General features: G+C 43.3%; 1 protein-coding gene across 1 annotated transcript; it reads left to right on the top strand.

Moving 5' to 3' along the window:
- Nucleotides 1-445: 445 nt before the first annotated feature.
- GABPB2 (GA binding protein transcription factor subunit beta 2) lies at nucleotides 446-25,202 on the top strand. Its single transcript, XM_069090071.1, has 9 exons — nucleotides 446-794; nucleotides 2,920-3,059; nucleotides 5,249-5,416; nucleotides 5,996-6,190; nucleotides 7,301-7,451; nucleotides 15,287-15,400; nucleotides 17,909-18,094; nucleotides 19,684-19,823; nucleotides 20,371-25,202. The coding sequence occupies exons 2-9, from the start codon at nucleotides 2,952-2,954 to the stop codon at nucleotides 20,668-20,670; spliced, it is 1,362 nt and encodes a 453-aa protein (XP_068946172.1). The 5' UTR covers nucleotides 446-794; nucleotides 2,920-2,951; the 3' UTR covers nucleotides 20,671-25,202.
- Nucleotides 25,203-25,352: the final 150 nt, after the last annotated feature.

The raw sequence follows: 25,352 nt of genomic DNA, 5'->3' as shown, positions 1-25,352 counted from the left end.
CCCCATTAGAATGGAAGCTGCAGGCGGGCAGGAAATGTCTCCAGCGCGCACACAGCAGGTGATTAATAAAAGCTAGTCGCCTTTCGTATTAACGCCTCGGGGAAAAAAAAGCAATCATTTCCACTCATGGGGTCAAGGGCACGTTCTTGCGTGCTCCGAGTGGAAGGAGCGGGAATGACCTCCGAGGGCCGCGGACGCGACCGCGTGACCCCAGCGTCACAAACGTCCCTCGAACCCACGCCCTGTCCAGAGGCTGAGACCTCAGAACCGCGGTTCCGTGGGGCCCCGGGGCTGAGACCCCCACTTGGCGACCGCGGCCCTGGAGGAGTTTCTCCTCACGGTTTTCTCCCGTTCTTGGCGCCAAAAAAAAAAAAAAAAAAAAAACCCGGCCAGGCCCCGCCTCTTGCCGGGACTTTGCCGTAAAACTCCGCAGCGCTAAAATAGTCCCATTCACCCCGACTTCAGGAAATGTCTGTCGCCCTCAGTAGGCACCGGGACTCGGAGAATGAGCCTCCGAGGCCCCGCGACCCTCTCTTCGGCGGGGACGGGGATGTCTTTAATCGTTTCCCACGAAGGATTCCTCCGCCGGAGGTAATCCTAGGCGGCCCAAGAACTTCCGGGTCCGCCATTTTGTCTCCATTTCTCCACGAGGGGGGGTTAAAGGCCCCCCCATATGCATTCATGAAAAAGCCTAAAAAAGTAGCTACAGCCGACGGGGCGTCCGACTCGGGGAAAAAGGGCACCAAACTGGCGGGCGCGGAGGGAGCGGAGCCGGCGGCGCCCCCCACGCAGCGGTAAGTTCCCAGGGAGGGGTGGGGAAGGGAGCTGGGCTGGGGGGGCGACCCGCGGCCCCCTCCCGCCTCCTCCTGCGCGGCCCGGGAAGCCGAGGGCTTGAGCGCGGCCGCGGGAGCCGGAGCGGCGGGGGGAGCCCTAGGAGGGGGCCCGGAGGAAGGAGATGGAGTCGGGAGGAAGGGGAGGGGTCTGGGAGAGGGCGGGGAGCACCGGGGCCGGTGCCCAGGCTCGGCCGCGGGGGGCGCCGGCGAGGCCGCCAGGGCGCCCCACGTGTGCGCCCCGCGATCGCGAGGCGTCGGCCCCTGGCTCAGGCACGGGATGGGGGGGAGGGTCGCGGCGTCCCCGGGGCTAGGACCCGTCCTCCCTGCACCGGGGTCGCGGGGGCTCGTTCGACCCCCTCTCGGCGCCCCTGCCCAGACCCTCGTCTCCCCCAGGGCATCTTTTATTTAAGAGCGTGCTGGTGCCCAGATCCTCTGCGGCCACGCGGCGCCGTCCCACTTCATTTCATGCATCCTGCAGATTCCGTGGTGTGGGGGTCAGCCCAGTGTAGCCGTGAGGGAGACATCACCTGACGAAGTGCTCTCTTTTTTTTTGGAGGGGGGAAGGGCACGGCAGTTGGGTTTAAGTGACTTGCCCAAGGTCACACATTGCTAGGCCCAAGTGTCTGAGGCCGCATTTGAACTCCTGTCTCCAGGGCCGGTGCGCCATTCGCCGCACCACGCAGCCGCCCCTAAAGCGCTGTCATCTTACAAGTACCATTCGTTTCTGTCCTTAGGGTTGGGGGATTAGAGCTATCCGGGCGTAGTGAGACCGTGCTAGGTCCCGGCCAGCCCCTGCCCGGCCTCTGCCCTTGAGATGATCGGGTGGGGTCGCCCCCGCCCCTGGCAGAAGGCGGGATCATGAAGACTCTCGATCAGACCACGCCCAGACCTGGCCTGGTGGGGTTTTCTTTTTCCAGATGTGCTGGGATGCGGGGCCCTTGTGCCCGTGCTTTGGAGTAATTCCTGTTTACTCTCTGTAGCTGCCCCCTCCCAGCACAGACCGATGGAGGGCTGGTTCATTCCCCCTAGTCCGGGGAGCAGTTACTGTAGGGGGCAAGGTGTGTGCAGCTTGTAGCGTAGTCGTAGCTTGAGTAGTTAAATGGAGGTTTTGACGGGCAGACACTTGAAAAGCTGCATTTGATTTTTAACTAGTAGGCAAAAACACTAAGCAAAGCCTCCTTTGTGCCATTAGGGAGGCAGCAGCAGGGAAAGTGCAACATTTGGACCCTGGGGGACCTGGGTCGGAACACTTTGTCCTCCAGTTAGACAATGGCAGTGCCACTTAGCCTCTCTTAGACTTAGTTTCTTGATCTGTAAATTGGGGGTACTGCTGTCCTAAAGAAAGTTGATTTTTTTTATTTATCCGATTTATTCCCTTTTGAGAATTAAAATATCCTTGGAAGATAGGGGTCACGATAATCTTATTATGTAAATGGAGAAATTGAGTCCTGGTCTAAGATAGAGATCAGTACTCGCCTTGTCTAGTCCTGTGCTTGAAGAGAGGGACCCAGATTAAATTGGTTTGATTTAGAAACCGTTGGTGCTATTTCATTGTGCTTCACTCTGATCCCAGGGCCCTCCAGTGTTCATAAAATACTGGTTTCTAACATGAGCTCCTTAATTTCATCAAGCAGTGGTTTGTAATAGGAGGTTTTTACAGTCATGCATCCTCCATGCCCTCTGGAGATGCTCTGTATACGGGTGTCCCTAAAGACTTAGTGCAGTTTTAAATTATTAAAGCCTAGGACTGCACTAAGACTTTTGGGACACCCTGTATAATGTGCACAATACTTTGTATTGTGTTTCCTGAAATAATGTTTGGCACAGAGTTCATTTCACAGCGGTGGCATGCTGCTTTATTAACTGACACTCAGGACAAAAAAAATGGACTTGGAGTAATTTCTTTGTAGTGCTTTGTATTTCCCAGAGCATTTTTTTGAAGGATTGTTGGTTAGGATTTGTGCATCAACTAGAGAACTCATTACTTGTGTCCCATAAGATAGAAATCAGAAGGTAATTGCTAATAGGTCAGTCAAGAGTCTTTTAGAAAGCATTTTCATTAACACTATTGTTTTGGGGGTTACAGCTTCCTGAAAATACTTGTTCCTATGCATAAAGATGTCTTTGGTGGATCTGGGAAAGAGGTTGCTAGAAGCAGCAAGAGAAGGACAAGATGATGAAGTGAGGACTTTGATGGCCAACGGTGCCCCTTTTACTACAGATTGGGTAAGTTTAAGGGAGAGAACATCTTTCTAAGCTACCTGAAGCAGAGACTGTTTACCATCAAGGGAAGTAAGGAAAGGAATGAATCCTAGCATGGAAAGAGACCCCAGAAGTCCAACCCTTACATGAGACAGAGTCAAGACCCCTAGTGATGGGATAACTCACCACCTACCAAGACTGTTCATTCTGTTTTTGGACAGCAGTAGTTGTTAGGAAGTTTTATTTTATGTTCAGCCAAAATCTGCTGCCCATAACCCCTGCCTCTTGCACCCATTTGGCCCTTCAGCATGAAACAACACAGGATAAGGCAATTGCTGAATCCTGAGGATATCCATGGGGAGTGAGCGGGACAAAGACAGAGTGTGGCCTGCATTCTGTGTTTGTGGTGATCTGTGACTCAGAGAGGAGGAAGCAGTATTTCAGCGGACTCTTCCTACCTGGAGACCCTTTTGGGGGGCTTTATTCTCACTGTGCCAGGTTTTGTGCCTTTTGTTACACCTTGAAGACATGATTAGTGTGCTATTTTTTACTCCAATTTTTCACATTGGATCTTATGGATATATTGGTGGTAGTTGGAATATGTATGTTTCTGAAATATTTTTTGAGTGTGTCTTCTAAAGGTTTAATTTTCTCTTGGGTAAATATTTGGGTTTACTAGCAGGGCAGCTAGATGGCATGGTGGATAGAGCACTGGGTCTGTAGTCAGGAATACCTGAATTCAAATATGTGAGGACATACCTACTAGCTGTGTGACCCTGAGCAAGTCACTTAACACTGTTTGCCTCAGTTTCCTCATCAGATAAGCTGGAGAAGGAAATGGCAATCTATGCCAGTATCTTTGCCAAGAAAACGCTAAATGGGGTAGTGAAGAGTAAGACACGACTGAAACACTAAAATGACTGAACAACGGTACTTGGGTTGGAAGCATCTGTAATTTTCTGATATCAACAGAATCAGTACAGTGAGAATGATTTCTTAAAACAATAAACCTCTTGGTGCTCTTTTCAACATTGTATTCTGGTTGATAGGAATTTTCTAGCCTTTTCAATTTCCTTTGTCAAATCTTTTAACCGTCAAAGAGAAAACTGTAATGTCCTGAGACTTAAAAGTCAGTTTGGGGAGCAGAGATCCAGGTTATATAATATTTTTGAGCTTGAGGTTCCTCAGACTTTCTTGGTTTTAACTGGTTGGTGAAGAAGCGTATTTCATAGCCTTAGGGCCAGCTGCTCTTGCGTGAGAGAGGATGAACAAAAAGAAAACCTGTGAAGTGAACACTTCTGTAAATAGATCTGGGAAAGAGCAATGTGAATGAAACCCAGTTATGCATAGCACCAGGAGAATGAAAATGTGAAATGCTGAGAGTGAGCTAAAGGAGCTTAAAATAGCCAGCACTAGACTTTGAGGAGCAGCCTCTGCTACATTTCAGAGCCGAGTATTGATAATTCAAGTAGGATCTGGCTGTAGATGAGAAATAATTGGGGTTTTGCCATTGACAGGTCATCACCAATACCATTCTGCTGCACACTCCTGCCCATGCTTGTAGACCCATTAACCCCATTTTGTGTTGTATCCACAGGTCCACTACTTTACACAAAGTTATTTCTATTAAAGATGCATTATAGGACTTTTGCATGTAACTTGCTAGTCCCCATTTCTCTCTTCTAATTCTTTTACCAATTCATATTCCTCATCTCCTTTCAAACACTGCACAATGGTCAGTTCTTCCTGGATTTTATTCTACCTGGTGGTTCAATTTTTTATTTGTTTTTTTTTTATCTGACTAATCTCTTTTGTTTAACCACCTTCATTTCTGAATATAGCCCTTCCCCAGCAAGACATTAACAAGGAATAAAAGAAAAACAAGAAACAGTTCCAATTTAACTAACATATCAGTCGGATCTGATAGTATTTGTGATGTCCATATCAATAATCCTCTACCTCTGCAGAGAAGGGCTGACTGGTTTTACTGTTTCACTTAAAACATACTTGGGTAATTAGCTGGCAATGTATTAGTTTATCACATTTACTGATGGGCTGCTGAGAAAATGATGGAAGAGATTTCCAGGTCTTTACAGCTGACTTCTCATCCAGGTTGTAAGCTGGTCACTGGGATCACAGTTCCTGTGTTTATGTGTTGTCCATGGCCTCAGTCCAGGATGTGCACACATTCAATGGGTGTTATTTCTCCACAGCTTGGAACATCACCTCTCCACCTGGCAGCCCAGTACGGTCATTATTCCACAGCGGAAGTGCTCCTGAGAGCAGGGGTTAGCAGGGATGCCAGGACTAAAGTAGACAGAACTCCCTTGCATATGGCTGCAGCAGATGGACACGCACATATCGTGGAACTGCTCGTCCGGGTAAAGCAAGATATATTTGGGTTGAGTCCTATTCAAATGAGAACCATTACTGTAACTCTAAAGCAGGCTGCAGAGGCTTACTCAGCACTCTGATTCACTTGCCTGAATGGGCAGGAGGGAACTGAGGGCAGGGAGAACTTGGGTGGAAAGGCCAGGCTCCTGAGGCAGGAGAACTGATCTTTCTCAGGGGTAGCAGTGCTTCCAAGGAGTCGGCCTCCTCATACTCTTAAAATATTGAATAAGAAGCAGGTGGTCCCTGGTTCTTCAAGCACTTAGATTTCATTATGCATACAGTGAGACAGATGCATGTTCTTTTTGTCTTACTGAGAAATATTGCTTCTCTGTCTGTTCCACTTCCTCAGTACTCTCCTTGAAAGGGCCTGTCCCCAGTCTGTGTAGCATATTTATTAGCATTGAGAGAGAGAGAGAATTTGGAGGTGCTTTCCTTCTAAGGTACTTAAGCATGATCCAAATTGGAATATGTATATTTCTCCAGTAATCCTTCAAACTTTGTGGTGGGAACTCATACCTGCTGCCCTGTATCTGTCATCAGAGTGAAAATGTGTTTTTTTGTGGCAGAATGGTGCAGATGTGAATGCCAAGGACATGCTGAAAATGACTGCGTTACATTGGGCCACAGAACACCATCATCGTGATGTGGTGGAACTGCTGATCAAGTATGGAGCTGATGTCCATGCCTTCAGCAAGTTTGATAAATCTGCCTTTGACATAGCTCTGGAGAAGAACAACCCAGAAATCCTAGTCATTCTCCAGGTGTGTGGCTCTGGCACTTAGCTGTCATTTCCCTAGAGGCTAGTCAGACAAGCAGAAATTTATTATACAAACGGATTCAGAATTGAATTTTCCCAACCTTTTCAAAATAACACTTAAAAAAAAATCCCTTTAATAAGGGGGGAGGTGTCCATAGCACATGCTGTAATCAATTCAGTTTTTATTTTCAAAGAGAATAATGGTGTGGGAAGTCAACAAATAATTTATATTTATTTGGTTTTGAAATCTATTGTGTTGGTTCCTTCCAAGAGGTTTGCCTTTCCAGTTACATTTGACTGCAGCAAATCTTTACATGTTTTCTGGATGTCTGTTAGTTGCTAAGGGAGACTGTCCCAATATCATGCTTGGGATCACAAGGAAGGCTAATGTGTAGGTAATTAAGTTGACTGTACGTGAGAAATAGATGCAACTTTTTGTTCCTTTTATGTCTGTTTTCCCCATAAGTTGTTCCCTCCAGACTTGTTGCCCAGTTCAACTCTCAGTTCCCTATTTAAACTTCCTTATGTAACAGGGATTTTTTTTAGCCCTGAACATGTTTATGGAAAACTGCTTCTGATAATAACAGAATCTAAAGGGAGGCCATCTTTGCTTCAGCTATGGAAACTAGATTTCAGAAGGTCAGGTTCCAACCGTGGGAGTCATTTGCTGGACAGGTACATACTTTCGCATTTCTTCCTAGGAATAGTGGAGTACATTGTTTCAAACTCAGGAGGTGATTCCTGACTTTATGGAGACATTAGCATACCCAGCATATAAATTCTGGGCCAGAAGACATAGTAGAGGTTAACTAGTCTAGCCCCTTCATTAGGGAAGGTAAGAAACAACAAAGTTAAGTGGTTTGCCTATCTTCAGAGTTTTTGAACATGATAGTTCTTTGTTTTTCTAAGACCTAACCTTGGGAAAGTAACCTGATGTATCTGTTTCTTTTGTCTGAGAAAAAAACCAACAGCCCTAATGTGAACACTGAGCTCCCTGGGACATTTGTACTGGGACTGGTTCTAGATGGTAGAATGTTGTCAAGGGAGCTGTTGAGTAACTATCTAAGGCTACAGTAAGCATTCTGACTCTGAAAAGTCGTGCCTTCTCTGGTAGGAGGCCATGCAGAACCAGGTGAATGCCAATCCCGAGAGAGCCAATCCGGTGGCCAGCACAGTGACAATGGCTGCTCCCTTCATCTTCACGTCTGGAGAAGTTGTTAACCTGGCCAGCCTTGTTTCTTCAACCAGCACCAAAACCACTACAGGTAATTGGCTAACAAGCAGGAACCAGATTTCTGTATGGAAAGTTCATAGGATGCCAGCATGTTTTCCTTTATACTAGAGAAGCAGCAGATGGTGCCACATTGCCCAGAGAGCTTCACCTGGACTCAGGAAGACCTGAGTTCAAATACAGCCTCAGATACTGTGACCCTGGGCAAGTCACTTCACCTCTGCCTGCTTGTTTCCTCGGTTTTAACGTGGGGATAATAAGAGCGCCTATCTCATGGGGTTGTTGTGAGGATCAAATGAGAGATGGCTGGTACAATTCGTAGCACAGTGCCTGGCACGGAAGGGGGAGTTATAAGCTGGTGCCATCTTCATCATCTCTGTAAATTGGATAAATAGGAAGCGATTTCTCAGTAGGTTACGTTTGTATTTCTGCCCCTGGGGAAAGTGGCGCAGAGAGTAAAAGCGGTGTGGCACAGCGAAAGGCGCGCTGTATTGGGAGCCAGGACCTGCGTTCACATTCACCCTGAGTCACTGACTCCCTGTGTGACTTTGGGAAATTTATTTAACCTTTGGGTTTCATTTGCCTTATGTAAAATTGGACAAATTAATCTCTGTGGTCGCTTGTAATTCTAAATTTATGCTTCTGTGAATATATTTGGGCACTTTTTCTAATTAAAAATAAAGTTTGCTACTGAAGAGCTGTATATAGTATGTTAAGCACCATGTTTCTCTCCCAAGTAGTGAAGTGTTTGTCAGGTGGTAACAAGAAAAATAATCAAATATACATGTTCTGAAGGTGTAGCGATTATAGAAAAAGAGGAATTGATTAAAAGTTTTAAGTCCAGTTGTAACCCTGGAGTTGCCAAAATAGTTAAGTGAGTTAAATAACTAATTAAGAGTGTGTTCTCTCAGGCTGCTTAGAGATGAAGTCTGTAGTTTTTGCAGACCAGTGCTTTAGCAAGTTTATTTATCAGTTGTCTTTACAATTATTTGTCTTAAAGGGATTTGAGGTTTCTCTTCTTTGTTCCATTAACTTTATCTGACTTGATTTTCAAATTTTTTAAATCTTTAATGCAAAGTTAAAAGGAAGATTCATAATTCTGATGCGGTTTTCTGAACATTAGAGAATGAATACAGAACTGCTGTTTAAAGGGGAAAAATTGTTCTCTATAAATGGTGTAATTGCCTCTTAATATTTTCTCTGGTGTGACCACTAGGGGACAGTATTGCTTTTCCCTTTATAAGCCATAAGCCACCTTTTGCTTCAAATAGATAATTTTAAAAAACAGTTGTTTTTAATGGTGCACAGACACGAAAACAATGCTTATAGGCCCCGTTCAAGGACATAACTTTGAATATCCTTTAAATAAAGTTCCATTATTTGGCATCGAAACCTTTGAGGAGTGGATATGTTTCTGATACTGAACTGGCTTGTCCTGCAGTCAACTGTGGCCTCCATTCTCATGAGCCAGAATCACATAGATTGCAGTGTTTGGGACAAATATGCAAGTCCTCATGGCTATGTGCTATAGCCGATCTATAATTGAAGTGATGTCTTTACTATGGTCGGTTACACCTGAAGCAATTTACCCAGCAATTCCCTATAGTTTGCTGATCTTCCTGTTGTTTAATACGTGTAGAGAAGAGGAAGAGAAAAGAAGTAGAAAAAATTCAGTGTAGGCTATTCGTCCGATGGGTTTTCTTTTCCACTTTGAGGTTTTTCAGTGTCTATTACTTCAAAGTGTTCCTTTTTCTAAGAAACAGTTGAATTTATATTAGAATATATATCATTTTGGTGTTTGAGATTGCAGAGTCCAAGTCTTTCCAGAGTTTTCAGTGATCCATATGTGAATTATCTGCAGTAGTTTAAAACTTCTAGAGTTTAGTCCTTGTATACTTGAGGCCATGTAACCCCTAACCATCAGTCAAAGTTCAAATTAATTTTTAAAATTAACAGTAGACAAATTTGCTGTCCTTTAACATAATGCATTCTAAAACTTGAGATTTTTTTTGGATACTCTGATGTTTTGACTTGTCATTGCTTCTGTTGCCTTCCATAAATATAGAGAACAGAGAGTAGCTTAAATGCCTATTGCCAGCTAAGGCATGGTATTCCATCAAGCTTAAAATGGAGGCAGCTTGTTGCCTTTGGATTTACAGTAATTACTCTGGGATCTGCTCTCATTATCACTAACACTGAGATTGGCTAGTTGGTGACTGTTAGTTTCCTTTATCCCAAGCCTCCCATTAAACCTGGCCTGGGACTTTTGATCATACACTTCAAATTATCAACAAATAATTCAGTTCCCCAACATGCTTTGTGATGTTTTTTAATGTTGAGTTTTGCCCTCCGGGAACAAGGAAGTGATGTCGATGAGGAGAAGATCTACTGCCTCATCCCAGATGCTTCTGGGAGAAGTCTCATGTGTCCCATACTTTGTTAGGTATTACTGGTTTTAAGTGTCAGAGACCGCGGCGTCTGTGTGTGTGTGTGTGTGTGTGTGTGTGTGTGTGTGTGTAGGAAATTGGGTGAATGATTGTCTGAACCAAGTACAGAATCATTCAAAAGTAATGAAGACTCGTACATAAGACTCTAGTCACAGGGCTTAGCAAAGCAGAGTTCTGATGAACTGAGTCCACCAAGCTAATTTTTCACATGCATGCTATCTTTACAAGGACCGTAAAGATAAAAGGTTGCATGTTTTCCTCAACTGGGACAAGGACGTAAGGTGTTCCATTAGGTTTTGCTATGGCTGGTAACCACCAACCAAGAAAGTGCATTAGGGGATGAATAATAGTTGGATCCTGCCCTGCAGGAAGTAAGTCCAGATAACTCCCCTCCTGGAGGTCAGACAGTCCTATCAACTCCAGCCATTTGGCTTCCTGAGCAGTTTCTTTTCTTTGGAATACAGTGCTCAGAGTGCTGGACCTTGAGTCAAGAAGACCCAACTCAAATATTGCCTCAGACATTTATTATATATGAGATCCTGGGCAAGTCACTTAACCTCTGTCGTCCTCAGTTTCCTGTGCTCTAAAATGGGCATAATAGCACCTGCCTCTCAGGGTTATTGTAAGGACCAAATGAGATGCTATTGGTAAAGATCCTTACAAACCTTAAATTTAACAATAGTTTTTATTTATATACATATATATTTTTTTTTGACATACATTTTGACAATTGGGGTTAAGTGACTTGGTCAAGGTCACACATCTAGTAAGTGTGTCAAGTATCTGAGGTCAGATTTGAACTCAGGTCCTCCTGACTCCAGGGCTTTTGCTGCATTCACTGTGCCACCTAGCTGCCCCCAAGCAATTAGTTACATTTTTAAAAATAATTTTCTTTTTGAAAATATTCTGAACTCTAGAAATGAACATTTCCATATACTGGCACATAGTAAGCACTTAATAAATGTTAATTGACTGACACAGTAGAACAGAAAAAGACTGCGCACCAAACTGAATTTCTTTTATGTGCAACATACTTTTCTTTTTAAATACCTGTTAAATTCGCATGTAACTTGCAAAACATCCTTACTTGTCTGTCATTCTTGCTGGCCTTTTGTTCTCTTCTGTGTATTTTAAGAAAGTGTTTGAGTGACCCACTTTTCTTTTTCTTTCTTTTTGGCTACCCAGTTCCACTCTTCCTGCGCTCCCACCTACCCCACCCCTCCCCTCTTCTGAAAGAGAAAAGAACGACAGAGCCTGTGTGGCCAAACAGAACAGATTCCGGCATTGTCTGGGCCCCAAAAGAAAGCTCATCCTTGGTTCTCTGGAGGTATAACTGGGCATTCATTGGTCAGGCCTTTTAGTTATTTCTTTTTACAGTGTTGTTGTCATATACATTCCTCTGGATCTCAGTTCATACGAATCTCCTTAGGCTTCTCTGAAACTGTTCTTTCATACTTTCTCATGGCTCAGTAATGTTATATTGCACTTGTAGAGGGATTATAGAAACAGCCAGCATCTAGACAGCTCTTCAGGGTTTAAAGAGCGCTTTACACACATTAATTCTCAACAAAACTTTGGGGGCTAATGCTCTTATCCACATTTTTTATAGATTAGGAAACTGAGGCATATAGAGGTTAAGTGACTTGTCCAGGGTGACATACCTTGTAAGCTTTTTTTTTTTCTTTTTGGAGGGGGAAGGCTGGGCAGTTGGGGTTAAGTGACTTGCCCAAAGTAACATGGCTAGTAAGTGTTAAGTGTCTGAGGCCAGATTTGAACTCAGTCCTCCTGACTGTAGGGCTGGTGCTCTATTCGCTGCACCACCTAGCCACCCCAAAAGTTGTGGGGTTTTTGCTTTTTCTCTTTTTTTGGAGGGACCTTATAAGCTTTGAGGTAGGTTTTTAATCTGGTCTTGTGACACCAAAATCAATGATCTATCCTTTGTACCACCCAGCTGCGTTTATATTATCATATGTTCAGCCATCTTTAAAGTAAGGGCATTCCCTTAGTGTCCATTTCTTTTCTGTAACAACAACAAAAACCTGTTAAAAATATTTTTGTCCATATGGATCCATTTCCTTTAATTCATTGGCCATGTCAAAAATACAGTGTGTCAGGGCGGCTAGGTGGCGCAGTGAGTAGAGCACTGGCCTTGGAGTCAGGAGGACCTGAGTTCAAATCCAGCCTCCAACACTTAACACACACACACACACACAAAAACCTAGCTGTGTGACCTTGGACAAGTCACTTAACCCCAACTGTCCTCCCTCCCAAAAAAGAGAGAGAACAAAAATACAGTGTGTCCCAAAAGTCTTAGTGCCATTTAAAGCTTTAATAGCTTGTTTATTTTCATTAATTAATATTAATAATAGCATATTATTTTTAAGCTGTTAAAAGTTAAGAACTGCCCTGAGACTTTGGGGGGCACCCTGCATACATATGTTTTGCAGTTTAAGCTTATCACTTCTCAAACAGGAGGTTAGTGACTGTAATGTTTTTTTTTCTTTCAACTTTTTTTTTAATTAATTTGTTTGTTTCCTTTTAGTTTACAGGATTCAATTCCTTGAGTTTCATATTTTGTCCCCCTCCCTCTCCTCCCCCCCATGGCGGCATATAGTCAAGTATAGGATCTGGACTGTAATGTTAATGGCATATAAGATCTTCCCTGCCCATTAATAGACCTCTGGTGGAGCCCATTAAGGGAGGCTTGCTTGTATGAAGGCTTTCACACCTTTTGCTAATTTCTGATTAGGCACTGAGTCACAGAGTTGTGATGCCTTCTGGCTCTGAGAAGCAAATGTATATACTCTGAGTGGGTATTTTGCTATAGGGGCTCGCTTATGAGAAGGATCTTGTGATTCTCTGGTTGAGATTCTGAGTGGCCATATGTTCAGAGCTCCCCAACTGCTCAGATGTAAAGGCTCCCTTCATCCAGGGATGGATGTAAAGTGCATAGTTGATTGAGGCAGTCAAAGCCCTGTCCGTTGATTTGTATTTTCTCCGAAGTTCAGGGTGCTGACTTTTCCCCTGAACTAATGAATGTAATTTAGAAAGATTGTTCTCCTTAAACAGCTGTCTCCTAGTAAAGCAGGTCTAAGAACCTGGGGATGCCAGTGTGGTTGCCGCTACAGTGGCCTGCTTCATCTTTAGTCTTCAGGGTTCGTGGTTTATCGCTGTATTGGTCAGAGTTCTAAAGCCTTCCAAGTTGTTTTTGTCCATAATGTTATTTTATATATTTATTGTATTTGTAACAATTTGTTATACAAATTGTCCCCCTGAGTTTTGCTCACTTAGCTCTTTGTAGCTCTGCATTAATTCATAGAAGTCTTCCCAGTTTTCTCTGATTTCTTATGGCAGAAGAAGCTTTTCCATTCATAGATCATAACTTGTTCGGCCATTGCCCAATAGGAGAATATCCCCTTGCTTGGCTTCTATGACCTCTTTAGGGTGTAGACCTTGTAGTGGTGTAGCTGGATCGAAGGGTGCATATGCGCAGTTTAGTGACTTGAAACAGTTTCCACTCACTTTCAGACAAGCTGGACCAGTTCCTAACTCCAGCAGCAGTTATTAACATGCTTGTTGCCCTGTAGGCCCTCCAACAACTCTTATGTTCTTCTTTTGCCATCTTAATCTGATAGGTGTGAGGTGGAGCCTTAGAGTTGCTTTAATTCACATTTCTGTAGTTATTACTTATTTGGAGCATTTTTTCGTATGTTTTTTGATTGCTTGGGTTTCTTCCTTTGAACTATGGATGCTTTTATCCATAGTCTTCCTTTGATTGTTGAGGAACATCTCTTTTTCTTGTAAATTTGAATCAGTTCATTGTATTGTATTAGATAGAAGAATTTCATCAGAAAAATTTGCTGGAAGATTTTTTTTCTCAATTTTTCTTCTAATTTCATTTGTTTTGATTTAGTTTGTACAAAAATGTTTTAATTTTTTTAATGTGATCAAAATTGTATAGTTTTCAGAAGAGGACCAGTATTTTAGTCAGAAGTTGCGACAGAAGGGTATGACAACTAATGCTATCAACAACAACAACAAAAAAAAGCTTAGCAATCTAACAGATGAGAAAACTAAGTTCTTTACATTATTAAAGGATATAGAGCATCATGAAAAAATACACTTCTAGAAATTGGTTAAATTTAAGAGTCACAGATCATAAATACCTTGACTGGGAGGCTAGGGCTGCAGTTAGTCATGAAGCCAGAGTGTTAGGAATCACTGTCAATTGAAGGCCAGCCAGCAAAGAAGAAAGATTATTTTAGAAATTTTAATGCAACATTAAAATGTGGTTCATTTCATAAAATTTTAATTTGAACAAAGCTGGGTTGGGAACACAGTACATAGAATAAGGTATACCTGCATATAAGAAGCCTTCTTTCCAGGAGATTATGGTCTCTTTAATAATGTTGAATAGGATAGGATAGTCATATGACAAAGTTAAAGCACTAAGCCAATACATAATTGAACTAGACAAGTGTTAACAGCAAGTGTATATTTGCTGGGACAGCTAGGTGGCGCAGTGAATAGAGCACCGGCCCTGGAGTCAGGAGGACCCGAGTTCAAATCCGGCCTCAGACACTTGACAATTACTAGCTGTGTGACTTTGGGCAAGTCTTGCTTAACCCCATTTGCCTTCCAAAAAGCAAAAAAAAAAAGTCTATTTGCATGTATTGCAGGGTACACATTGATCCAGGTTTTAAAAACTTTCAGGATTTTTGTGTATGGAGATTCTAGTTTCCCCTGCTTCCCCACCTAGCTTCTTCTTGCTCACAGTAGTAGTGATAATGGTGTAATAATGATAATAATTGCTTACAGTTGCGAAGCCCTTATGTTCTTCTTTCATTCTCACAACAGCTTTTTGATGAAGTAGTTTGAATTTTTTTAAATAAGAAAATAGACAAGTTAAATGACTTGTCTAAGATCACACATCCAGTAAGAAGGAGAGACATGACTAAAACCCAGATGTTCTGATTCTGAATTCACTGTTCTTTCCACTCGATCATAACTGCCCATATGGTGATGAGTGAGAGGTCTGAGTAGGACGTGTTCAGCCAGCACTATGGCAGCTTGTGATAAGGGGAGCTGTGTGTGTGTGTAGTCACTGGTGGCGGCAATGCTCCTGCTGCAGAGTGGAAGGTGGGGGATGCTCTGGCCCTGCCAGCTACTGATGCAACAGCAGCGACATAGGAACCAACTTGTGGAGGGAGCCAGAGGGGGAGTCTCACTTGCTCATGGACCCACCTTGTTCATTTACCCCGATTTCAGGGAAGGGATTTGTTTTTGACCTTACATAAATTTATTTAAATCTGATACACGTTTGTATTGATTGGCAGGAAAGATTAAGTCCATTATTGTGTTTTAGTTCATCTCAGATTACCCCGAATCTGCTGGACCTCATCTGCCTTTTCCTCCCCAATAGGTGATTCCCACACTTCAGCAGTACAGTTCTCCAATTCTACCACCTCAGTACTGGCCACCCTGGCTGCTCTGGCTGAGGCATCAGCTCCCCTTTCCAACTCCCACAGAGCCACAGGTAAGTGAGGGAGCATATGGCTAGTGAAAGTCCTTTTTATTTTTTCAGATTTAATTTGCATGAAATGAAAAAGAATTGTGCTTAATTACAGGCTGCTCTAAAAAAGGTAATGTGGATTCTTTGAACATCAGAAAGAAAAGTTGCTAATGATGTAATCAGTCAGCTGAATAGTATCAGGGAATGTGAGTCATTCTTTTGTATCCTTGCAACCTTGGTGTGTCTGCTGGGACTTCAGTTGCTTCACATTGAATGAAGTGTTTTAATTTGTATTAGATGATCTTTCAGAGATATTGTATGGCATGTTTTGACTCTGATACTCTTCAGTCTGAATAGTCAGCTGAGCTGTATTGTACCAAATAGATAGGAACATTACCTGTCTCTTTGCCATGGCCTGTGTACTCAAAGTTGTCTGGTTTTTATTTTCTCGGATGTTTTTTATATGGTGGCGGGTGATGTAGATAGATGTAGAGCCCCAAAGCCTTCAAGTCATTGAGCTGTGTTGGAAGGGAAAAGGCAGCTCCCCATACCTGGGTGCCTGTTTGGAGATGGAAAGGAATCCTCCAGGAATATTTCAAGAATCCCCGCAGGGAATCTTTCTTGTAGTTCACACATAAAAGCAATAGTTCTAATTTGTCTCCATCATTAACACTTGAATAGTGATGATGATAATGTTATTCTGTTCTTATTCAGTTCAGTAAGCCTGTATTAAGTCTACTCTGCAAGGCCTTGTGCTTGGTGGAGATGATTGAGGTGGCATATGTAAGTCCCTGCCTTCTAGAAGCTTCTGTCTCACCAGGGACCTGCGAGGTACATGCAGAAACATAAACCTGGGGGCATTGGAGGGAGGGACACTAGTGACTAGGGAGAAAAGGCTTCATGACTGAGTTCTCCAAGAAGAAAGAGGAGTTGGAGAGGCAGAAATGGAGAGGAATTGCATTCCAGGTATAACGGAAGTCTTGCAGAAATGTGGGAAGGCAGGATACGGGCCGGGAGGCTTGGGTAGCAGTTAGTTATTTGTCTAGCGTGGCTGGTGCATGAAGGATGGTAGTGATAGCAGATAAGGCTGGAAGGGGAAGTTAAAGTCAATATGAAAGGCCTTCATTGTCAGGTTGAAGAGTCAGTTTCTTATCCTTCAGCTATTGTAGTTTTCGAATAGCAAGGTGACATGATCAGACCAGTGTCTTATAAAGATTATTTTGGCAAGTCTGCATCTTTATCATAGCTACACTTAGAGAACAGAATCAGGGAGAGCGGTTAGGAGGCTATTTCAGCAGTCCAAGGGAGAAGTGATTAAAGTCTGAGGGTGGTGGCCTTGGGAGTGAAGAGAAGGGACTGAGTCCCCAGAACTCATATGTAAGGCTCAGCTTGGTGAAAAGCTCTCTTGCAAGCGATTGTGATATCTCTCTCTCTGTTTCTCTGTCTTTCTCTCTCCTTCCGTCTCTCTCTCTGTCTCCTCTCTCCCTCTCTCCCCCCTTTCCATCTCTCTTCCTCTCCCTCCATCTCTCCCTACCCCCAACCCCCTTGTGTGTATGTCTCTCTCCCATTAGTCCTCTACAGAGGAGGGACTGTGCTTATGCCAGCCCCTAATTTTCCTATATAAGTACTAAAATATATTCAGTCCAAATAGTGTGGCCTGCTAACTAACCTATTCCCTGAACTTGACAGTTTTATCTCCTATCTCTCTGTATTCATACAGTTCTCCCATCCCAGGTCTGGAATGTATTCCCTCCTTCTCTGCACCTGTCAGAGCCTGGGTCTTCAATGCTTAGGTCACATGCTACAAAAGCCTACCTCTGATTCCCCCCACCCCTCAGTAATATTTCCCTTCTCAGTCTTCCCTGGGTCTGCCAGTCTCTTATTCTCCCTGATCACCCCAGTAAGCATCTTGAGGACTGGCAATGGTTTCCTGAGATTTTTTCCCCTTAAGTCCTTAGTGCCTGGCACAATTCCTTGCACATACACTTGCACCAGTATACATTTGTTAAATACATCCTATGTGCAAAATGACAACAGTTGAGGAAATTGAAAAACTATGTCATCAGACCAACTTACTTTAAAAGAACAAACCTTTAGACATGGGGTGCATTGCTTAGCTCATTCAGCATTAGCATGTTTGTCAGTCTCACTTAGAAATGCTGCTTTTTGGGGTGGCCAGGTAGCACAGCGAATAAGAGTCGGGACGACCTGGGGATCGAATTCGGGCTCAGACACTTAGCACCACACCCAGAAATAACTGGTCGTGTAACCTTGAGCAAGTTACTTAACCCCAATTGCTTTAAAAAAAAAAAAAAGGAAATGCTGCTTTTCAGATGAGCCAGTGTTGTTCTCTCCTTATTTTTGTTACCAGGATCTTGTGACTTGCTCATGAATTGTTCAGTTTAACAGGATTTCCAGGTTTCATCTGATTTTTGAATATTATTGTTTCAAGGAGACTTAGAGCTATATTCTTGTTTTAAAAGTGCTGGGATTGAAAAAAAGAACAACTTTTTATTCCTCTTTTACTTCTAGCCAATTCAGAAGAAATCATAGATGCAAATTCTGTTGACTCAGCAATCCAACAAGTGGTGGGGAGTGGAGGCCAAAGGGTCATCACCATAGTGACAGATGGAGTTCCCCTGGGGAACCTCCAGACTACAATTCCCCCTGGTGGTATTGGCCACCCATTCATTGTGACTATGCAAGATGGACAACAAGGTAAGCTGCCCAATTTGGATGGTAGTCCACTAAAAGACGGAACAGAAATTAAACTCTTGAATATAAAAGGAAGTTAGGATGAGGATGGACTGGTAGAGGTTGGAGGAGACTGCAAAGATTGGCATAAAAATGAAGTCAGGGTGTCTCAGCTTCCTTCACTCCTTCTAAAAATGCCTCGAGGTGAGAAGAGAATGGATGTACTCACCTTTTTCTCTACCATTATGACTCGGTTGTTGACCAAAGCTATAACTTCTGTTCAGAATCCCATGCTTTCTCATTTGCATGATGCTATGTGAGACTTTTCCCTTCCTCACATTCATTGAAAAAAAAAGTTTGTGTCTGTATTGAGAAGAAAAATGTAAAAAGGAATAAAAACTTTATTTACAGTACAATTAGGTCTTCTCAGGCCTATTTAGGAAATTATTGATGGCAAGCTCACCTATACAGTTTTGTTACCAGATTCTTTTCAAGGCTTATTTGGTGCTTGATGACTGAAATTGTTGAGTGGGTGAATGTTGATTTAATTGGGGTAAGAGGCTAGATTCATTAGGATTTTTATCTATATGTAGAATATGCTGGTGTTGAGATGATTGGCATTATGTATATGTAGCTTGCTTCTGAAAGCCTGGTGTAGTGGCTACAGAACTAGCCTTCAATCAGGAATCTGTGGGATCACGTTCTCCCCTAGGAGAACTCCTGGTTTGAGACCCTGGGGCCAGTCATTTAACCTTTAAGTGCCCTGGGCACCTCTCTCTGACAGAGAAAGTGCCAGCTTGAATTGGGAGAGTTTCCTCACCTGAAAGTTCCCTGTTGGATTGAAATCACAGGTCTAGGCCCCATCCATATCCCTAGCTTACTCTTAACAGGAGCATGCTTTGGGATAAGAATTGCGATTCACGCATCAAATTTGCTTTTGTGAATTGTCCACGTTTATAGATTACCTCCAGCAGATTTTAAGTTCCTTTTAAGGTGGATCTCTAGTGGGAGCAGGCTCAGATTCACTGTCCCTTGAAGTAAACTCAAAGAATACAAATTAGTTGTAAAATCAACCTAAGTTAAATTTAATGGGGCAAATAAATAGACTGAAGCCAAAATACCAAAAATCTGCTGTAGATGATGCTGCCACAGCTCATTTCTGTTAACACAGACAAGTAAAGATTCACTGTAGTCTCCTAAAGTTTTGTTGCCTTAGGTCTTCTTTAGATGGCTCCTGCTATTTCACTACATCTCCATTAATCCCATTAGCAAATATACCTGTCCATTTCCCAAACCTCCACATCAGCCTATACAAGGAGGAAAATGAATTCTTTGTTCTTGGTTGTTCACCACACAGTGTGCCGAGCTCCAAGCTTGGGACTGTCTTCAACACTTCAGTCATTTTGACTGTGTACTCCTGCTCCCTTAAGAGCTTTGAAATTTTTCCATAATCCTCCCTGGGGAACCCAGAGAGTGTATATAATAAAAGGGTATCAAATTAAACTTCTCAGTGTTGATTTCTTTGAGTAGAGAATCCCCAAACCCACAGAAAACAAGACCTATATTTTTTATTGTGTATTCACTTCCTCCCCTTGGTGTCCCTTGGCTTATAGTTCTAACTGTACCTGCTGGTCAGGTTGCAGAGGAGACCATTATTGAAGAGGAAACAGAAGAGGAAGAAGCAACTGGGGAGCTGCCAGTGGCCAAGAAACAAAGAAGAGAAGAAGTGACAGACAGCTTGGATGAAGCCAAGGTAATGCTCTTAGCATTGGTGGAAGAGAGAAGGGGCCAGTAAGGTGAGGAGGAGAGATGTTTCTGGAGACAGGCAGGGCAGAGGCTTCGGGTTGGGAAGAGCCACAAGTGGGCTTGTAGAGCTGGATAGCAGTCTTCCTGAGGGCAGCGTGACCCCCTGGAGCTCAGATTGAGTAGGAAGCTGATGTGCTCAGACAGCAGCTTTAGGAAGACCACCTTGGCAGCTAAGCGGAGGATAGATGGCACAGTAAGGGGCCAAGCAGTAGGCCTAACAATCATCCCAGCAGCTGGTGTGAGTGTAGAGAAAGGCATGTCCATGATGGATGGTATGAGCATAGAAGGACAAGATTGGACATCAGATTAGGTTTGTGGGCGGGTGAGTGAGAATAAGAAGCCAGTGTGTGCTAGAAGAGGGGAGGGTCTGGGAGAAAGAGAATGTGATCTCTTCTGGATCTGTTGAGTGCGAAACACCAATGGAACATCTGGTTGGAGATGCTCACGAGCCACTGGGGAGGCGGGCAGACGCAAATGGCCTCTAACTTTTACAGGAAGACACAGAGAGAGAACTGCTCCAGCAGCAGCTGCAGGAGGCCAATCGCAGGGCCCAGGAATACCGACATCAGCTTCTAAGGAAAGAGCAGGAGGCGGAGCAGTATCGTCTGCAGCTGGAGGCCATGTCCCAGCAGCAGCCAGATGGAACTGAGATCCCCATGGTGGAGGAGGTGGCTGAGGTGGACGCCTTGGTGGTCACAGAAGAAGAGATGGAAGGGAAGGGGACAGAAGTGACAGGGTCAGCAGGGACTATGGAACCGCATGCTGATGTTGCCATGGAAACTGTGGCATCCTAACGTTCAGGCCTCTACCCCACATCTTCCTTTACACAAAAAAACCCCATAAGAATATTAAGAAATGCCAAGAATATTTAAAAAAGAAAACAACAATAGGTCACGGCCCTGTGGGCTCAGGAGATCTCTTCACACAGCTGGAAAATTAAAACATAAATTGGAGGGAGATGTCTGCTGAGACCCAAAGAATGGGCACCAAATGTCTCAGCTCACAAAATTTGTTTCAAACATAAAGGTTTAGGTTTGCTTTTATAAATAGATCCCTAAGTTTAAATCCCCAGAGTTCTGTATTTGTTATGATAACTCCCCTATACACCCAGGCTCCTTAATCATATTACCAGCACGTAATCTGAAATTTGCCTTGGACTAAATCGTGTACCTGCTTGCTAGATGAGATTTGGAGAAGAAAAGATACCCTGTATTCAGAATATCGTGTTGATCTTAGCTGCCCTGATTTGCCTGCACTGAAAACAACTGTTAGGCAATTGCCTGACCAAACTTGAAGCTGTTTTGTGTCATAGCAGAGGTTTTGACAGCCAGGGTTTCTAGTACTTAGGCAGAGTGGCCCAAGTGATACGGGAGCCTGGGCAGCCTGGCAGGACTCACGTATGGGGTATGTCTGACCTCAGTGGGAAAGTGCAGCAGGAGCTGGGAGGGTGTCTGGAGAGTCCACTCAGGGCTAAGGATTCAGCCTTTTTTTGTACTTGGTATTCAGCCTAGAACACTCAGTTTTTTAAGCACATTCTTGATCTACCTGTGCCTTTCCCTGGTGTGTAGATTCATCCACTCATAGATGCAAAATATCAAAGGTACGACTGAGAGTGTTTCATTGTTCTGTGTTCATCGAGATTAGGATGAGTAAATTTGCCTAATTATTTCTCTCCTTCCTGTCTGCCTTCCCCTCCAGCACTTGGTAAAGTGGCATTCTGGCTTCAGTGAATGTTAACATTTGTTGGTGACTAAATCAGAATTATCAGTGTTGTAAACTGAGGAAGAACCAAAGACTTTTATCAAGGACTACTTAAAAAACAAAACACACGTGCCATTTGAAGTGTTTTCTTCCTTCATTTTTCATATGTGCCAGTGTAGAGTTTGTTTTCCAGGAAAAAAAAAATGTTTATAAAGGAACAAGGGAGAAGGGGAATGCAGGGGTGGGTTAGGGTTGTATTTCAGAGAGGGCCCCCCTCCCTCTAGCCTTGTTGCCTTTCTTCTTTTGTTGCAAAGCAAGAGAAGAAACCCAGGGAGAGATGAGCCTAGTAAACACTCAAATGACTGTTTAGAATATGGTTGTCTTAATTAGTGATCATGAGGAAAACATGCATTTTTAATTTGGAAAAAAAAATTGACAGTTAACATGGCTCCATTTACTTTGATTAACCAAGCAGTTTGAAGCAGTTTTCCAGAGTTTCGAGATCAGTTTGGGCTTAGAATAGATTGAAAACAGAACTTCAAAAACAAATTTAACAATTGGATTTAGCTTTATTGCTGTATATTCATTTAATCAGTTTTAGAAGTTGGTCTCAGCTCATGGCTTCCTCAGCCTTCATTGTGACCTTCATGGAGCAGGGTGGCTCTTAGATGCTTTCCCCAGCCTGGGAAGGAGACTCAGGCCCTATATCCTCTTGGTTCCACTTGGGGTACTTATTTTTTTTTCAGCTTTCCTTTGGGGAGGGGTGTGTGTGTGTGTGTGAGAGAGAGAGAGAGAGAGAGAGAGAGAGAGAGAGAGAGGGAGGGAGAGAGAGAGAGAGGAAGAAAGCTGAACAAAGTCGATTTCAGGGGATTTTTGTTTTCTATTCTCTCTTCATGTGTTGACTTGAATGCATTTTTTTAAATCCACAGAAGCTCTTTAGGCCAAAGAACCTCGGCTTCTAGGCATGATCTGGGTGATACAGGTTTGTCCTACTTTCTCTTCTTTGTCTAGCATTTGCATGTTTCTTTCTGTGCACCCAGAACTCCCTCTTCCTCCTTCCCATTTTGATTGGCACATTGATACCAGTTACTCCTGATTTCTTCCCCCAATCTCTTCTCCTCTGCCCATTTCTTGAATGTCAGTTCTTCACAGATCATGGAGGTGGGTTGTAGGGATATTTTTGGTGGTTACAAAGGCATATTAAAGGCTTGTTGGTGGAAGAGTGGACTAGCATACCCTGTCATCTTCATTCCTTTGGAATAGAGAGTTCGGTGCTCAGGAGAAGGGAGGTAGGAGCTTGGTCTTTGGCTATATGACAGTTGTTCAGATCAGGGTGGTTTGAGAGTTGTTTGATGTTAAATGATAGTAATTAGCATAGTTCTGTGTATCTTCTTGGGATTTGCTGGGGTGGGTAATTGCCCCAACTCTAGGGAACCACACGGCAGCTCTTCCTTACCCAATCTGGCTTTAGAGGGTCAGAGAGGGCTTATTGGCAGAACAGCCACTGAGGGTTAGGTGGCAGCTCCTATTCCCCAGGCACATGGTTAGAGAGTTGGTACTAATGAGAAGGAAATTTGGGGCCCCAGGGGTTGTCTCTCTTAAAATAAAAGCTGCTTCATAAATGTCAGTATTACTCTTAGGAACCCCCAGGCTTATGTTTGCATTTTAGTCTAAGTATGATTTCTTATTCTTTCCTCAAAAAGGAAGAAATGGGAATTCCTTCCTTCCCAACGTTAAGGAAAGTGAGGTATGAATTTGTAGCCCCTTCCCATCACTGTGCCTGTGGGGGCTTCTCCATTGTAAGAACTAGTTTCAAGATATTATGTACATAATACACACACACACACACACACACACACACACACACATCTGTGTTTGTTTTTATGTCTCACTTCTTCCACCCCTCCACTTACTATAGCTTTAAATAATGCTTCCTCTCAATTCAGTAATGCCAGGAATCTGTGACATAAAATTCCTTGTTTTCTTTATTTTGCTTTAAAAGAACTGAATTCTTCATAGGGCTGTCAATTGTGTGACTCAGATGTTTTATTGGTGCGTTGTGTTTATGTATGTGTATGTGTGTATGTACATGTACACACAGGCAGGCATGCACGTATGTATAAACACAGACACGTACCTTTTCCACGTTTTCTCTTTTCCTCAGGGTTCAACTCTGAGGAAAAACTATGTAGAATGAAAGAGTTAAGGGATCTGTAAGAAGTATTTTTTTCTCCTTAGATTATTGCAAAGGCAGGAGGGAGAGAACAGAGACCATTCATTTCTTGGTTTGGGTTTCTTTGTGAAGAGGGCTCTTTGGGCAGGCATGAAGAAGGCTGCGAAGCGAGTATCCAGAATGAACTGGTACTGGGCTTCTAAAGGCTTTGCTTTGCATGCGGTTTGACTGGTGCTGTGGGTGCTGGGTGTTTTACAGTGGCATCAAACATTGTAGATAGGACTCCCTAATTCAGTAGGATGGACGAGGCATCTCTTCTCACTGTGACTATTATCCAGCCCAGGCTTTTGACTCTCCAAAGCAGAGCCAGAAAAAAGGGAAATGACTTTCTGTGCTTCTCCTTCCTTACTCTTGTGACCACGTTGGGAGTTCCCATCACTGTTCCCACAGTGATCTTTGTCTTTAGGTCAGATGATGCCTGGGACACAGTTAATTCTCCCAGAAAATGCATTCTAAATGAAGATGTTTCTTTTGTGATTTCTTTGGACATCTGCCTTATGCTTTATTTTGCATGCCCAACCTAGAAAGGCTGGAAGCAGAAATTAGGGTGAGGTGAATGTGGAGATTTAATGCCCTCTATGCTGCTTTCTGTCACACATGATGGCTAAATGCCCCAGATTCTTATTCATTTCATGAATTCTCTGAATGCACACCTTACATTCTACCCAGGGACCACCAGCAAGAGAGACTGTGAGTAGCTTTGAATCCCAGGTGCTGTCTTTTCTGAGCGTCACAGGGCTAAAAGGGATGGAGGTGCTGGTGACATTTCTAGACTGTGTAATAGCCATCGTGTTATTGTCAGGAAATTGTGACCCCAAATCTCCACCTCACATCCCCTGCCTCTCTGACCCCATTGCACTTACCACAATGAGGTTTTTCCACACAGGGGGAACGGAATTACTTGGTCATTTCCATTCTGTGTGGGAGTTCCTGTCTCTCTCTGCCCTTCCCCCTCCAGGCCCCTGTCCCCATCCCTTCCACCCTGGCCGTGTTCTGGAGGGTGTTTCTGAGAATTAATGTAGGTTGTGACCTATGGCCATGCTGCCCTCTCTGCTTCAGGGATCTTGCTTTGTTACAGACAGTAACAGAATCTCCCTCAGCTTTGCCTTTTTCACCAGCTTTCTATTCCCCATTCCCCAGTGTGCCTCCCCCCACAAATCATTTCTCCAAGTGCCCTCAATTTTCCAAGTTGTCTGACAGTTTTATATACAAGACACTTTTAGGAAAACCTAAATATTTTCCTCTTTTCTATTTAGGATGGTATTGAAATAGAGTTTGATTCTGAGTGTGTATGTATACATATACAGATATATATATATATATTTACAATTTTTGTACAATTGTTTTAAAAATAAAAGATGTTTCTTAATAAAATGCCAATGTTTTACTGTCTGGTTGTCTTGACACTTCCTGCCTCTGGTACTCCAGTATCTCTCAGATATGGAACTTTACCATTCTGAATTTGGCCACTGGGATGTACATCCCTTCTTCATTTCATCAGTCTCCTTCCTCAGCTTGCTCCCACACCCTTTTCCTTTTCTT

Source organism: Petaurus breviceps, unplaced genomic scaffold (genome assembly GCF_028583685.1).
Source record: "Petaurus breviceps papuanus isolate PSGF00001 unplaced genomic scaffold, PetGlider_PUasm1.0 186, whole genome shotgun sequence".
In the NCBI taxonomy this organism is placed as follows: domain Eukaryota; kingdom Metazoa; phylum Chordata; class Mammalia; order Diprotodontia; family Petauridae; genus Petaurus; species Petaurus breviceps.
The sequence above is the reverse complement of the archived record's forward strand: the minus strand, read 5'-3'. Positions and strand labels throughout refer to the sequence as shown.

Coding starts and splice junctions, on each gene's coding strand:
- GABPB2 (XM_069090071.1), top strand. CDS start 2,952: ATGTCTTTGGTGGATCTGGGAAAGAGGTTGCTAGAAGCAGCAAGAGAA. Junction 6,191..7,300: donor AAATCCTAGTCATTCTCCAG/GTGTGTGGCTCT, acceptor CTTCTCTGGTAG/GAGGCCATGCAGAACCAGGT. Junction 18,095..19,683: donor TATGCAAGATGGACAACAAG/GTAAGCTGCCCA, acceptor CTTGGCTTATAG/TTCTAACTGTACCTGCTGGT.